The sequence below is a fragment of the Leptonotus elevatus genome, chromosome 20 (assembly GCF_054856555.1).
Source record: "Leptonotus elevatus isolate MCC_2025b chromosome 20, RoL_Lele_1.0, whole genome shotgun sequence".
Taxonomy (NCBI): Eukaryota; Metazoa; Chordata; class Actinopteri; order Syngnathiformes; family Syngnathidae; genus Leptonotus; species Leptonotus elevatus.
In genome coordinates, this window is record NC_141258.1 from 3,898,971 (window position 1) to 3,912,289 (window position 13,319).

General features: G+C 37.6%; 1 protein-coding gene across 2 annotated transcripts; it reads left to right on the plus strand.

Moving 5' to 3' along the window:
- The first annotated feature begins 865 nt into the window (after window positions 1-865).
- On the plus strand, window positions 866-12,255 carry spop (speckle type BTB/POZ protein). Of its 2 annotated transcripts, XM_086065249.1 has the most exons (10): window positions 866-961; window positions 1,932-2,137; window positions 3,822-3,943; window positions 4,030-4,181; window positions 4,302-4,429; window positions 7,417-7,594; window positions 7,691-7,746; window positions 7,833-7,955; window positions 9,535-9,677; window positions 11,025-12,255. In XM_086065249.1, exons 2-10 carry the CDS (start codon window positions 2,060-2,062, stop codon window positions 11,167-11,169), a joined length of 1,125 nt encoding a protein of 374 aa, XP_085921375.1. In that variant the 5' UTR covers window positions 866-961; window positions 1,932-2,059; the 3' UTR covers window positions 11,170-12,255. The 2 variants fall into 2 exon arrangements, with proteins under 2 accessions (XP_085921375.1, XP_085921376.1); XM_086065250.1 differs by lacking the exon at window positions 866-961 and having other exon boundaries at window positions 1,954-2,137; window positions 3,794-3,943.
- The last annotated feature ends 1,064 nt before the right edge of the window (window positions 12,256-13,319 follow it).

The window sequence follows — 13,319 nt, forward strand, 5'->3', positions numbered from 1 at the left end:
ACTTTTGCTAACAAGAGTATGAAAACCTAAAAAAAACAATATTGTAAATTTAGAGCAGATATAAAATTAGTGATTAATCGTTAGTTAAATAGTAAAGTCGTGATTAATTACAATTAAAATTTGTAATCGCCTGACGGGCCTAATAAAAAAAAAAAAGGTATTTAATCGTAATTAATCGCATGATAATTTTATATGTTATAAATGTACAATAAAAAAATTATAGGTTTTCATAAAAAAATTAATGAAAAAAATATAAAACTAATAGAAATAGTTCACATGAATTTTTGACGTCGATAGTAGTCAATGGCAGTGAATGAGTTAATACCGTGTATTTAAAAATAATCCTGATAGGCCAGTGAAAATGGTATATAAAAAAAAAGAAAATTGCAAAATTGACTGTTTATGGTATAAATTACAAAACAATTAGGTGTCCTTGGGCCAAGCAATCTTTTTAAAAATACGTTTTGTTTTGTCTTTTTCAAAGACGGCACACCGCAGCCGTAAATGCACACAAGGTGAAGCAAATTGTAAGTAACAAACCCCACTACGTCTAACCCAAAATAAATCATACTGCCGAGCCCACATGAACAAATGAAATGGTTGTAACTTGTAAGGTTAAATGCAAATGAACGACAATTTAAAAACTATACAGCACTTGTAACTTTCTTCCTCAATGCACCACTAGAGGGACTGAGGGAGCCCGTTATTAGTGGTAATACTGCATGAGAGAAAAATATATGATAACATTCTAGTCTAATATGGCATAGTGTGGTAACATCAAGTCATCATTGTTACACGTTTGACCCCAAAAAAGCATTGTAATAAAGTTTGAATTGTAAAATAAACGCACCGACCAAACGAGCACAGTGCCCCCTGGTGACGTCACACGGTTCAGATCTGCCTGCTACTTAAGCTAACAACAACACAAGACCCCGGAGAGCTAGCGAGCTCAAAACAAGAGGTAAAACCGTCGGTAAATAACCCCAAACGCGACACGTAAGGGACGCGGGGCTTCAAAACAACACGGCGGAGCCCGCTGCTGTGTGTTCTCAAGTTGCAGCTTGTGCAATTTGCGAAGCGTTTGGCATGTCTTGGCTACGTGGCTAACTAGCAGCTAGCTCGCTTGATTGAAGTTAGCTCGCGTGCTATCGCTTTATCGCCACTTCCGACTCGTTTCAAATGCTTCAAGATCACGTTGTCATTTAGTGCTCTTTCCCTCAACTTTCACGTGTAAACAAACACTGACATGTTGAAACGTATTTAAAAAAAAAAAAAAATCGGAGACATGATTGTCAATTAGTGTTAGCAGGTTGTCTACCTGCTAACTGTCATCCCACACACACACACACACACGCACACACATGTCAGCATATGTCATATATATCGAGCGGCATTTATGTTTAGTAGTGAAGCTTAAGTGTCCATAATGGACAAATGTATGACAGTTGTGTGCTGGATGAACTCTCTTTTAGCAAAGTAAAATGTCAAAGATGAATTGATTTGCTTGAAACATTATAACTTTTGTTTTTTTTTGTTTTTTGATGAAAATATACCAAAAGTTCTTAATCTTTCAAACCGAATTTTTGGCCAATTTTTAAATCCAAGTTTCAACTTTCATAACCATTAATCAATATACTGCTTTCAAATGGTTATCATTGGAAGCTTTCTAAACACAGAAATTGACAACAAATGCAATTTATTTTAAGTTAATTTTGATTAATTCCAAAGTCAAATCAGAACATATATAGAAATAAAAGAGAAAGAGTTGAGAACGAACAAACGAGTTTTGGAGGTCAGAAAATCCCCCACACCGTTAAGAGGAAACATCAAACCCTTGACTTCTCATTTCCATAATGTAAGCACCTCCACGAGTCAAAAGTCGTCTGACGCACAATTTTGATTGATTCTGTCGTTTTTTTAATGGTGCGTAGGGGGCGAGCCGCGTCCGTCTGGCGGGTTCTGCTGCAGATGGACTTTTGGACCGAGCGCTGACGAGTGGAAACGGCGGCTCCCCCTCCAGCTCCATTTGAGACCCACAACACCTTCTGTCACGCTGGCAATGTCAAGAGTCCCGAGTCCCCCTCCCCCGGCGGAAATGTCCAGCGGGCCTGTGGCTGAGAGCTGGTGCTACACGCAGGTAATGGCGAAAAATCCTCTTCAAACACCTGTCGACAATGAGCATAATATATTTATTTTCGCACTCCGACCCCTTATATGGAGATTCAACGAAATTGCTCTTATCGAAGCTCTAACCTAAGAAGACCCAGAATTGACCTTTGGCGTCTCATAATGCGATAATGAGCTGTGTCATGACATTGTTGTCTGGCATGAGGTGTACAACGCTTTATCTGGCAGACAATTGCGTTCGATACAGCAGAGCAGGAGAAGTGTGAGGGTCAAGTATGAAACTTGAATTTTCTTCCACGTGTGCGCCATCCTCCCCCTTCTGTTACCCTTGAATGCAAAAAAAAATCACTCAGCTCATTTTGTAAGGTGAAAAAAAACCAACGGAATTTTACTGTGTTTATAAAGTGGACTACATTATCGTTTTGAGTGTGTATTTGAAATATATAGTGCTGGAAAACTGCCTTTAATTGTATTAGATACAAATGGGAAGACACTATTATAATTTTTTTTTCCAGATCGAGGAGATTGAGTACTCACTGATACCAAGGATTTATACTTTACAATGCCATTACATTTCACAAGTATAATTTTTTTCATGAAATATTATCCAAAACACACTTTTCTTGAACAAATTTCAAATTTTTTAGTCATGTATTGACATTGCTGATATTTTAACATAATTCCGAGGGTTTTTATTTATATTAGGGATGTTTAATAACACTTATTTCCCCCAGACTGATACCAGCAGTACCGAGTACTCAACTCTTGAGTAGTGACCGATGATATGACTAGTACTTTTGATGCATAAAATTTACCCCCAAAAAACAATGGCAGATCATTTTAAAGAAAGACATATAAATAAAGCATTTTTTCCTTAAAATTACATGAAATGAATGGCTATTTTTAAAAATTATTCTAATGTATCATTTCTAGTTCCTGATTGTAAAATGGGCACAAGATGGCCGACGTCGCGAGTACTGATCCCTTGTTACTCGCCCATCCCTGATTGGCTTGTCAAAATTAGTGCATTCATTTTGAGTTAATTTAAAGTTAATTTAACGGCACAATTTTTTTTTTAAGCGCAATTAAAATTTAGCAGTAATAAATGTAATAATTTAACATATATTTGTGTAGACTCGGGTCAAGTTGTATTTTATCATTTAAAATTTAACTTCATGTTAAATATTTGATAGCTCTTAATATGAAAGGAAAAACATGCACTGAACTGTCACCAACGTCTTACAAATGCAATTATGCCATCTAGTGGCAGAAAAATGACCAACACAAATCAATATCACACTCGTTTTTTTTTTTACGGTAGTCTTTTTCATTTTAACTCAATTTTATGAATTATGAAATTACTGTATCAATGACTAAAAGATGCAGACATATTTCTATTGGTTTAACATTTGTTTTCATTTTTATGTTCACAAGAGTATGAAACGTATATATATATTTTTTTAATTTTATTGTACATTTAGATCACACATAAAATTTGCGATTAATTGTGAGTTAACTACTGAAGTCATGACACGCCTAATATAAAATTTTTTCTCACATGATAGGGTAAAGGAGGGGCTAAAAATGTCTGCCATTGAATGAGTCCTGTCGCATCCCTACTTAAAAAGTGTTTGCGTTTTTTTTTGTGTGTGTGTGAAAACTTCAGCTTCTCTTTGTATTCAACATCGATTCAGATCAAAGTAGTGAAGTTCTCGTACATGTGGACCATCAACAACTTCAGCTTCTGTCGTGAGGAGATGGGCGAGGTCATCAAAAGCTCCACCTTCTCCTCGGGGGCCAACGACAAGCTGAAGTGGTGAGCGTTTCCAAAAGCTTGACCGCGAAGCCTCCGCCACATTTTTCTTCTTGAGCTTGAAAGCCGGCCCTCCGCCAATCCTGCAGGTGTTTACGCGTCAACCCCAAAGGCCTGGACGAGGAGAGCAAAGACTACTTGTCTCTCTACCTGCTGCTGGTCAGCTGTCCGAAGGCCGAGGTCCGAGCCAAGTTCAAGTTCTCCATCCTCAACGCCAAGGGCGAGGAGACCAAAGCCATGGGTGAGCAGAAGCCGCCGCCCCCCATCTTTGACTTTAGTTTTCCTGCCGATAATCTGATGACGGCGTTTTTGTCGTCGTTGTCCCCCCCCCCCTCCTCCCCTCCTCCTCCTGACGACACAGAAAGCCAAAGGGCGTATCGCTTTGTGCAAGGGAAAGACTGGGGATTTAAAAAGTTCATCCGGCGGGACTTCCTCCTCGATGAAGCCAACGGTCTCCTGCCGGATGACAAACTCACACTCTTCTGCGAGGTATTGCTGCCGTTATCTCAAAAGGATTTGCTTTGAGTTGAGCTCGTTTGTTGTGTTGAAATCAAAAGTGGACCACAAAGGGGAGAAAAATTGCTCTTTTGTGAAATTAAATAATCCAAATTTGGATTTGGGGAAAAAATGAAAAAAAAGAAGAAAAAAAATTACACAAATTGGTCATTAGGGCTTCATTTCGATTCACATGAGTTCAGTTCATCAATTTGGATTTTTTTCGATTTCAATTCTATATCGATTAATTACATCAATAACATTCATTCTTAACTCATTCACTCGCAGCCATTTTCACTGAAGCAACCTCCTTTGCTCCCGGCTGTTTTACTGGATTTTGTCTGATTTTGCAAGGCCCACAGAATATTGTGTTCTAATGCTATAAAAAACATGGAACCTACCAAAAGAAAGATTAAAGTCTCTTCTTTCATCAGGGAAAAAAGTGTATTTCTATCTGTTTCCGTTTTGCAGCAATTAGCATTAGAATGTAGCTAAGTTTCATAATTTTTTCGTAAATCTGTTTTAAAACAGTGAGGAAAATAGCTTTTTTTGCAACATGGCCCTGGTTGATCTCTTATACTCTGCTGCCACCTGCTGGCCTTTTTTTGTAACAACTACCATTGCTTCAAGTGACGTCTTCAGGTCAGAAGCTGCATCAAAACCTTCTGTGTGCTTTAGCATAAAAAAAACTGCATAAAAAGCGTATACATACGTTTTTGGGACCATGGCAATATTTAAAACAGGCATGTGATTTTTCCGCTAATTCGCGGAATTCCGCTTTTTTTATCTCCCCCCAAAAAAAAAAATCCGATTTCGTCTCTCTACAGCATTCCGTTTTAGTGTTTCCGCAACTGAAATGAAACCGATCTTGCGATTGGCGGAAGTCTCCGTGTTGACCAATAAACGCGCTTGTTATAAAGGCATAGGCGTATGCCATTGTTTGTTGACCAATAAACGCGCTTGTTATAAAGGCATAGGAGTATGCCTTGTTCATTTCTCAGACGTTTTTGCCGGGTGTTTAAAGAAAGATGTTCGTGATCGAACGCAATGATGCTCCGCGAGTTAAGGAAATTGACAAGATCGTAAAAAACAAGTTTCGATGGGACTGGTTAGAGAAGGATATATCTACAAATGTTGGAAAGAAGACTGTGACGAATTTGTTCAGTGACTTTATTCGGAAGATCGATCGTGCCGGGAAAGCGCTTTGCATTTGGTGCCATGATACCATTGACTATGGTGGGAGAGGTTTCAAAGCTCTTGAACGTCACGCAAAGAGCAAAAAACACGTGAAAGAACTCCAGTCAAGAACAACAAATTATTCCATCGCTGGAAGTTTCGGTGCCCAAACGAAAACTCCAAAACTTTACGGCCTCCATCCCTTATTGACATCACAATCGGAAGCGGTAATAGAGAGACGTGATCAGACCCAACAACCAGTTGCTGACAAGAGTCGTGAATTTTGAGGTCGGTGGTAAACTTTTCAAATTAATCGAAATCAAATTTTCGAAAATATTATAACGTAATAAAAATGGCCATAAATATTTAACATGGTTAATCATTGACACAAACTCAAATGAATGCTGCATGTTTGCACTTTTCAGGTTTCAATATGTTGACTGTCTTGATGTATGCAGTTACAGAGATGATCTTAGTCAATCCGAATGCATGATTGTGTTTTTACCAGAGCTTGCTGCATGAGGTATTTTATGTTTTTGTTATGCATTATGTATTAAATTAAGAATGATTGATTAAATGATTTATTGCATGGTAAATATATATGATGATATTCTCAGTGATAGTTTTTAAAAGCAAAGGCAGTCCAATGTTTTTGAATGTGACTGATTTTGAGTTGACTAAAACTGCAATTTTATATGGGATAGTTCAATATACATTGAAAATTTATGCTGTTGTTTCGTCTATTTCTTTGTCATCTGAGTGCATTGAAAGTACTTAAAAACACGGAAAACCCATGAGCTCTGGACCTAGCTGAGTGCCCGCGGCCCCCAGACCCCCGGCGAAATTTTCAGATAATTTCACTTTGGTCAAATCACATGCCTGTTAAAATAGAACGTGCTTATACGTTTTTGGGGAGCAAAGGAGTTAAATATGAAGAACATGATAAAAACTCCACAAACATAAAATTCCAAATTAAATTTTTCGTCAGCAGTAACTGGTCAAATGATTTAGTTTATTACATTTACAGTCACTTAAGTGTTACACGAACATTGATATCGGCAAGAATGAGATGAAAATATTGTTTTCATTCTAATTCAGTAAATGTAAATTAAAGTCAGGTTTTTTCATAAATGCCAGAAAATACTTTTAAATTATTGTGAACAAAAAAAATCAATTCACTTATGAATTTATGAGGAAAAAAGAGATATTAAAATATTGATTCATGGTTGTATGAATCAATATCAGGTTCAAAAAGGAAAATGAAATTGATATTATTTGATTTTTGTTTTGTTTTTTTAAAACCCAGCCCTTGTCACTGTTGAGGTTATATAAACATGTTTGAACAAAATGCGCAAAGTATTTTGTAAAAAAATGACCCAACCTTTTAACATCAGTCATGCATTAAAATTTTTAATCGTAATTATTTGCATGACTTCACTAGTTTTTATTATTATTACTATTTTATTTATTCACAAATTTTATATCTGTTCTAAATGTACCAAAACAAATTTTCTAGGTTTTCATACTCTTGTTAACAAAAGTGGGGGAAAAAATGTTAAACTAATAGAAATAGTTCAAATGAATTTATGACGTCTATAGCCGTCAATGGCAGTGAATGAGTTAGAAAACAGGACTTTTAATTTATTTTATTTTATTTTTTTATGATTTTGTTTGCTGGTTTAGTCGGCAACATGTCACAAAATTAGCCAAAAATATTGATCCTTGCTTTGTAAAGTTAAAGCAGACGTTTTGTCTTTGGATTTCACATAATGATAATAATAATAACAATCCATCACACCTTTCAGGTGAGTGTGGTTCAGGACTCGGTCAACATATCGGGCCAGAACACCATGAACATGGTGAAGGTTCCCGACTGCCGACTGGCCGACGAGCTGGGGGGCTTGTGGGAGAACTCCCGCTTCACCGACTGTTGCCTGTGCGTGGCCGGCCAGGAGTTCCAAGCCCACAAAGCCATCTTGGCAGGTAGCGACCCGAGTCTCGCGCCAGCACGTAAAAAAATAAAATAAATAAATCCTCGCTGTTAAGTCGTCACACAGTTGTCTTTCCTGTTTGTTGCAGCGCGCTCTCCCGTGTTCAGCGCTATGTTTGAGCATGAGATGGAGGAGAGCAAAAAGGTGAGTCGCGAGGCCTTTTTTTCCCTCTTCTTTTTCGCGGCAGTTATAAGCGAGCGTGAAATCATTTGCCCGCCTTCTCCCGTCAGAACCGCGTGGAAATCAACGACGTCGAGCCCGAGGTCTTTAAAGAGATGATGTGTTTCATTTACACCGATAAAGCCCCCAACCTTGACAAGATGGCCGACGACCTGCTGGCTGCAGCTGATAAAGTGAGTTCACCTTGGAAGGTAACCTCGGAATGTTCGGCTAAGGCCTTTTTATCTAGGGCCCGACCGATATGCATTTTTTGAGGGCGATTTTTTTTTTTTTTTTTTTTTTTTACTGATTATCGATTAATCTGCCGATTATTTAAAAATATATCAGGGATGCACTGAAATTAAAAATTTTGGCCGAAAAAAAATGATGCCAATTTTTACTATCATTGCATTTATTATGATTAATTACAATTATAATATAATTATAAAATATTAATTTAGCACTGGCATTTTAACAAAGCACAATATAAATTGAAATGCTTTTTGTCGATGGCCGAATAATGCATAAAATTACCCCCCTCCCCAATTCCTTTTCAGTGGGTGTCACTTACTTACTTCTGTAAAGCATTAACCTTTTCTTTTATATATTTTTTATCTTGTGTTATTTTCACAAGTCTTCGGACTTACTGGGCGAACCTGGGACCTCGAAATTGTATTTTGTGTCACGTCATGTAGAAATGTGTGTTAAGACCAAAAAAAAAAGAAGAAATCCTTGGACGTTTGCATCCTTGAATTTTGAGAAAAAAAATATTTGAATCCTTGTGATGTCAACTTTAAATATAACTTGAAAGGACAATGACAAAATAAAACATTAAGAAAGTGAACTAAGAATAGAATGAACTAAAATAATAGCAACTGAAAAAAGAATAAGAACATATCGTGACTGTTCCTGTGCGTTTTGGCCACTTGGGGGCAGTGTGGTGCTGCGCATCCATCGTAAGTGAGTACAGAAGAAAGTTGCGATTGAATTCTCTTAAAATAACAAATTTCTCACACATTAGGAAGAATTTGTGCCTTTTGTGTAGTGTTATCTCACCCAGGGTATGTTTTCCCACAAGATTTGTGTGTGAATATTCGTTATGAGAAGGAAAAACACTTGCGAAGTCGATGCTAACTTCCGGTTAGCATTTGTGGGATCCTCCCTTCACTTTTAGCATTTGCGCTAAGCTAGCGATATTTTACAAATGAAGCGTTTTTGCATTTAAATATACAGTGGATGTTATTATTATTGTCGTGTGTTTAGTTTTACAGTTAACTCCACCGGGGTGTCATTAAAAGGCTTAAAGGACGTTTGGGGGACAACACAATAACCAGAATAACATACCCTACACATTTGCTAGTTGCTAATGCTACGCAAGCAAAATGGTGCATTCAGGGTACTTTCAGAGCATCTGAAACTTTGGTTTTCTTTAACGTTTTAGGGGAAAATTATTAGCCATTTGGCCCAATTGATTGTTTTGGCTGATGTTTGAAGGCCAATGATTGGGACGATTATAATCGGCGGCCGATTAATCCATCGGGCCCTATTTTTATCACATGGCATTGTAAACGGACCTCAAATTTTTTGTATTAGAAAAATGTCCCGGCACACCACCAAACAAAAAACACAATTTATGTAACATTGGTTCAAGATTGTGTACATGTTAGATGCATGGCGTTGGGTCTCTGCCGCCATCTTGGGGCACACATGCGCCATCACACACTCCCGGCAGCCTGAATCCTGACCAGTCACCATGTCCCGCTTCCTCACCAGTATGCTCTGGAGAGATTGAAGGTCATGTGCGAGGACGCGCTGTGCACCAGCCTGTCGGTAGACAACGCGGCCGAGATCCTCATCCTGGCCGACCTGCACAGCGCCGACCAGCTCAAAACGCAAGCAGTCGACTTCATCAATTAGTGAGTTCACGCGCACACACACACACACACACACTCGCCGGTACCGGCACACATGCGTTGTTATGGATTGAAATGCATTTCCCAGGAATTTGTACTTTGAGTGTATATATAGAGCAGTACTCTAATTTGTATTGATTCTTCAACTTAAGAGTGTGAGTACTTGCATTATACGCTGACATTAGCGCCTTGTTGCGCTTTTATTTTGAAGTTGTTCCCGGCAGCGTGTCGTGGCGTAACAGATGACTTGACTCCTTTTTTCGGGTCTCTCTTATAGTTTCGCAAATCGCAAATCACAAACTTCTTTTAATGCTACGACGTTGAGTCTGTCTTTTCAAGCATGACCATACAATATTAAATTTTTGCTGCATTATCATGAAAGGCAACAGGTGTATATGCTAATTAGGGCTATGCAATTAACCGAAATTCAATTACAATTTCAATTATTACACTCAACAATTACAAAATCGGCATCATTGTAAACAAAAATAAATGATTTATTAATACTGATATTGAGTTGTTTAAATTTATATGTTTGCAATTGTAGTGTTTCAAATACATTTATTTGTCTTATTATTTTAGGGCTGGGCGATATAGCCAAAAAAGAAAAATCTCAATTATTATTTCATTCTGGATGATTATGATTTTAATCAAAGTAAATAAACCCAACAAACATTTATTTAACGTTTTAATTTATTCAAAAAATAAATCCTGATCAAAATGTTCAGACATCAATATTGTACACTCACAGAAATATTTCAAGCCTAATTTAAGATTTATGTTTATTTATGTACAACAAATTCCCATGTTCTTTTTAAAGATAATTTTAACGCAAACCTACCAAATACATCTTATTTCTTTGAATTGCATATTCCTCAGGTTTATGTATTTAATATTAATAAAGTATAATCGCTTTTTTCCCCCCTTTTTTCTTTTTTTAATATATTTTAAATAAATACTCTCATTATTATTAATTTATAGTAATTATACTTTATTAATACTAAATACATAAACCTGAGGATTATATGCCTTTTGAATAAATAGGCTTTATTATACTAATGAATAATGTATCATATAAGGTTTATTTGATAGGTTTGTGTTAAAATTATTTTTAAAAAGTAAATAAATGATAATAAAAAATGTTTTTTTTAACATAAGCTTAACATTCAGAGCTTGTGAGAAAAAAGTCTATTCATACATTTATTTATATGCATCTTGATTTCACGATTTAGCTCGTTTTCAACGGTTCAATTTTTAAAATGACGATTAATAGAATGAATTTTACATGAAAGCAATTGACCGCTATTCTTCATCCCTCTCTCTCTCCCCCCCCCCTCCCTCGTCCGCCAGCCACGCCGCCGAGGTGATGGAGACGGCGGGCTGGAAGTCCATGGTGGAGTCCCATCCTCACCTGGTGGCCGAAGCGTACCGCTCGCTGGCCTCGGCCCAGTGCCCTTTCCTCGGACCGCCGCGCAAGCGCCTCAAACAATCCTAATGGGGGGGGGGGCCTCGCCGCTTTCCACGCATCACACAAAAAAAAGGAGAACCTTTCTCCTCTCCCTTTTTTGCTGTTACCTACTACACTACCTACAGCCTCCCCCTTCGACCCCCACCCCCCGCCCCCCCAATCCAGAACCTGCTGTATTTTAGTCCCTTCGAAAGATGGAGGGAAAAGCGAGGACAAGGGGGAGGACAGGCAAGTGGATATTTGTCGTTTACAGACAAACAAACCCGCACTTTCCTCTGTGGCTAGTGAGGTGCGACGTTGCGCTCTTATTTTTTTATTTGATTTTTTTTCCCCCCGTCACCCATTTGTGAAGACCGGATTCCTGCAACAACCTATGGGAAGCGGACGCCAAGCGCACACGAGGTCTTTAACATCCCGATGAAAGACTCCCAAAGGGCTAGTCAAATGGAGAATTTTTTTTTCTTCTTCTCAACAACAAAAAATTGGGAACGATTGCACTAAAAAAAAAATATCCACAGGCCCCGCCCCCTCAACAATCAAGTGTTACCAGCAGTAAAGTCGAACTACTGGAGGGGAAAGCACATGGACTAAATGAACGCACATTTGGAACACGCAGGATAAGTATACCCTTTAAAGATGCTTTATTTATTTATTTTCAATCAAAAGCAGATACATGACATTGAGACAGCGTAAATGACAATGGCCTTGAGAACAAATCGAACCCGAGGCCTCAACATTCAAAATAACGTTCATGCATGCACGTTTAAAGAGCATTTTCTCCCAAAACTCTTCTTCTTTTTTTTGGATTTTATACCAGCGTTCAACATGGTTTTCCTTTGCAGGCTTGTTGACTGAGGGCCATTTAGAATTAAATGAACACGTTTTAATGTTCAAATGAGACCAGAATGTGAAAAGAGAAGAAAAAAATACCAAACACAAAATATATGAATTGTTCTTTGCCAGTGAGAGGAAAAGTGCTCATTGAATTAAGAAGGAACCGTAGTTGTTTCTTTCCTGTAGATATTGTTGCTTTATGAGAAGTGACACTTAGTTGTTACCATTTTTTTTTGTTCCCGAAAGAATAAACCACAACTATTTTGTATTGAATGTAAACCTTGACTGATTTTGTTTTAAAGCCTATATTTCAAATAATTTTGCCAAATAATATCAATACTTGGTCATGTTCAACATTTTTCATATAATAAATCACCCTTAATATTACGTGAGCATATGTGGACAAACAAAATGCATAGTGCACATTTCCAAAACTTTATACTGTGTATATAAAAGGTGTACACACCCGTGTTCAAACAGGTTTTTGTTATATATATATATATATATTTAAAAAATCCAAGATAAATCATTTCAAAACTTTTTACACCATTAATATGACCTATGTCCAGTAGAAATTCTTCTTTTCCGGAGCAGAAGTAAAACTACAACTGCAAGAATGTGCTTGCATAAGTGTACACACCCTTCTATAACTGCTACGTGGCTGTGTTCAGAATTAAACAATCAGATTCAAACTCAAAATGGGAGTCAGCACACACCTGCCACCATTTTAAGTGCCTCTGATTAAACCCAATTGAAGTTCAGGTATTCTCGACGCCTTGGAAGCAAAATGCTAGCAGCATAACTAATATGAGGGGAAATGCCGCCATCTGTTGGCCAAAATAATGCATTGCAAGACAAATCTGTCCTAACGTCTCCACGGGCACAAACAGAAAGTGTAAAGTACGAAGAGGCCCCTCGTCGTTTTGTGAAACTAACATACTTGAGGAAAAATAAAATAATCGAATTGAACCTTTATCATGACAATGCAAAATATTGGTGATCATTTGTGTAAAGTAGTATTGGTATCTATGTTGTAATTAAAAAGTTGCTATAGATAATTTGAACTGCTGTAAGGCCGAAGCATTTTGTAGGTTACCTAAATACTATTTTTTTTTTTTTTTTTTTAGAAAAGAACATTCATTCAAAATTCAATAAAAGAAAGTACCTAATTAATGTGTTAATTTGAGTGACAGTCGTCCGTCAGTCGCGTTACCAACGCGTAGAACGTGACAGTTGCTCGTGTTGAACGGCAGAGGGCAGCAGCATGACGCTCGCCCCACCGGCCACAACATTAGGTACACCCGAATTGTTTTGAACACCGCACTAAAACTACAACTACTTCT

Coding starts and splice junctions, on each gene's coding strand:
- spop (XM_086065249.1), top strand. CDS start 2,060: ATGTCAAGAGTCCCGAGTCCCCCTCCCCCGGCGGAAATGTCCAGCGGG. Junction 4,182..4,301: donor CGAGGAGACCAAAGCCATGG/GTGAGCAGAAGC, acceptor CTGACGACACAG/AAAGCCAAAGGGCGTATCGC. Junction 9,678..11,024: donor GCAGTCGACTTCATCAATTA/GTGAGTTCACGC, acceptor CTCGTCCGCCAG/CCACGCCGCCGAGGTGATGG.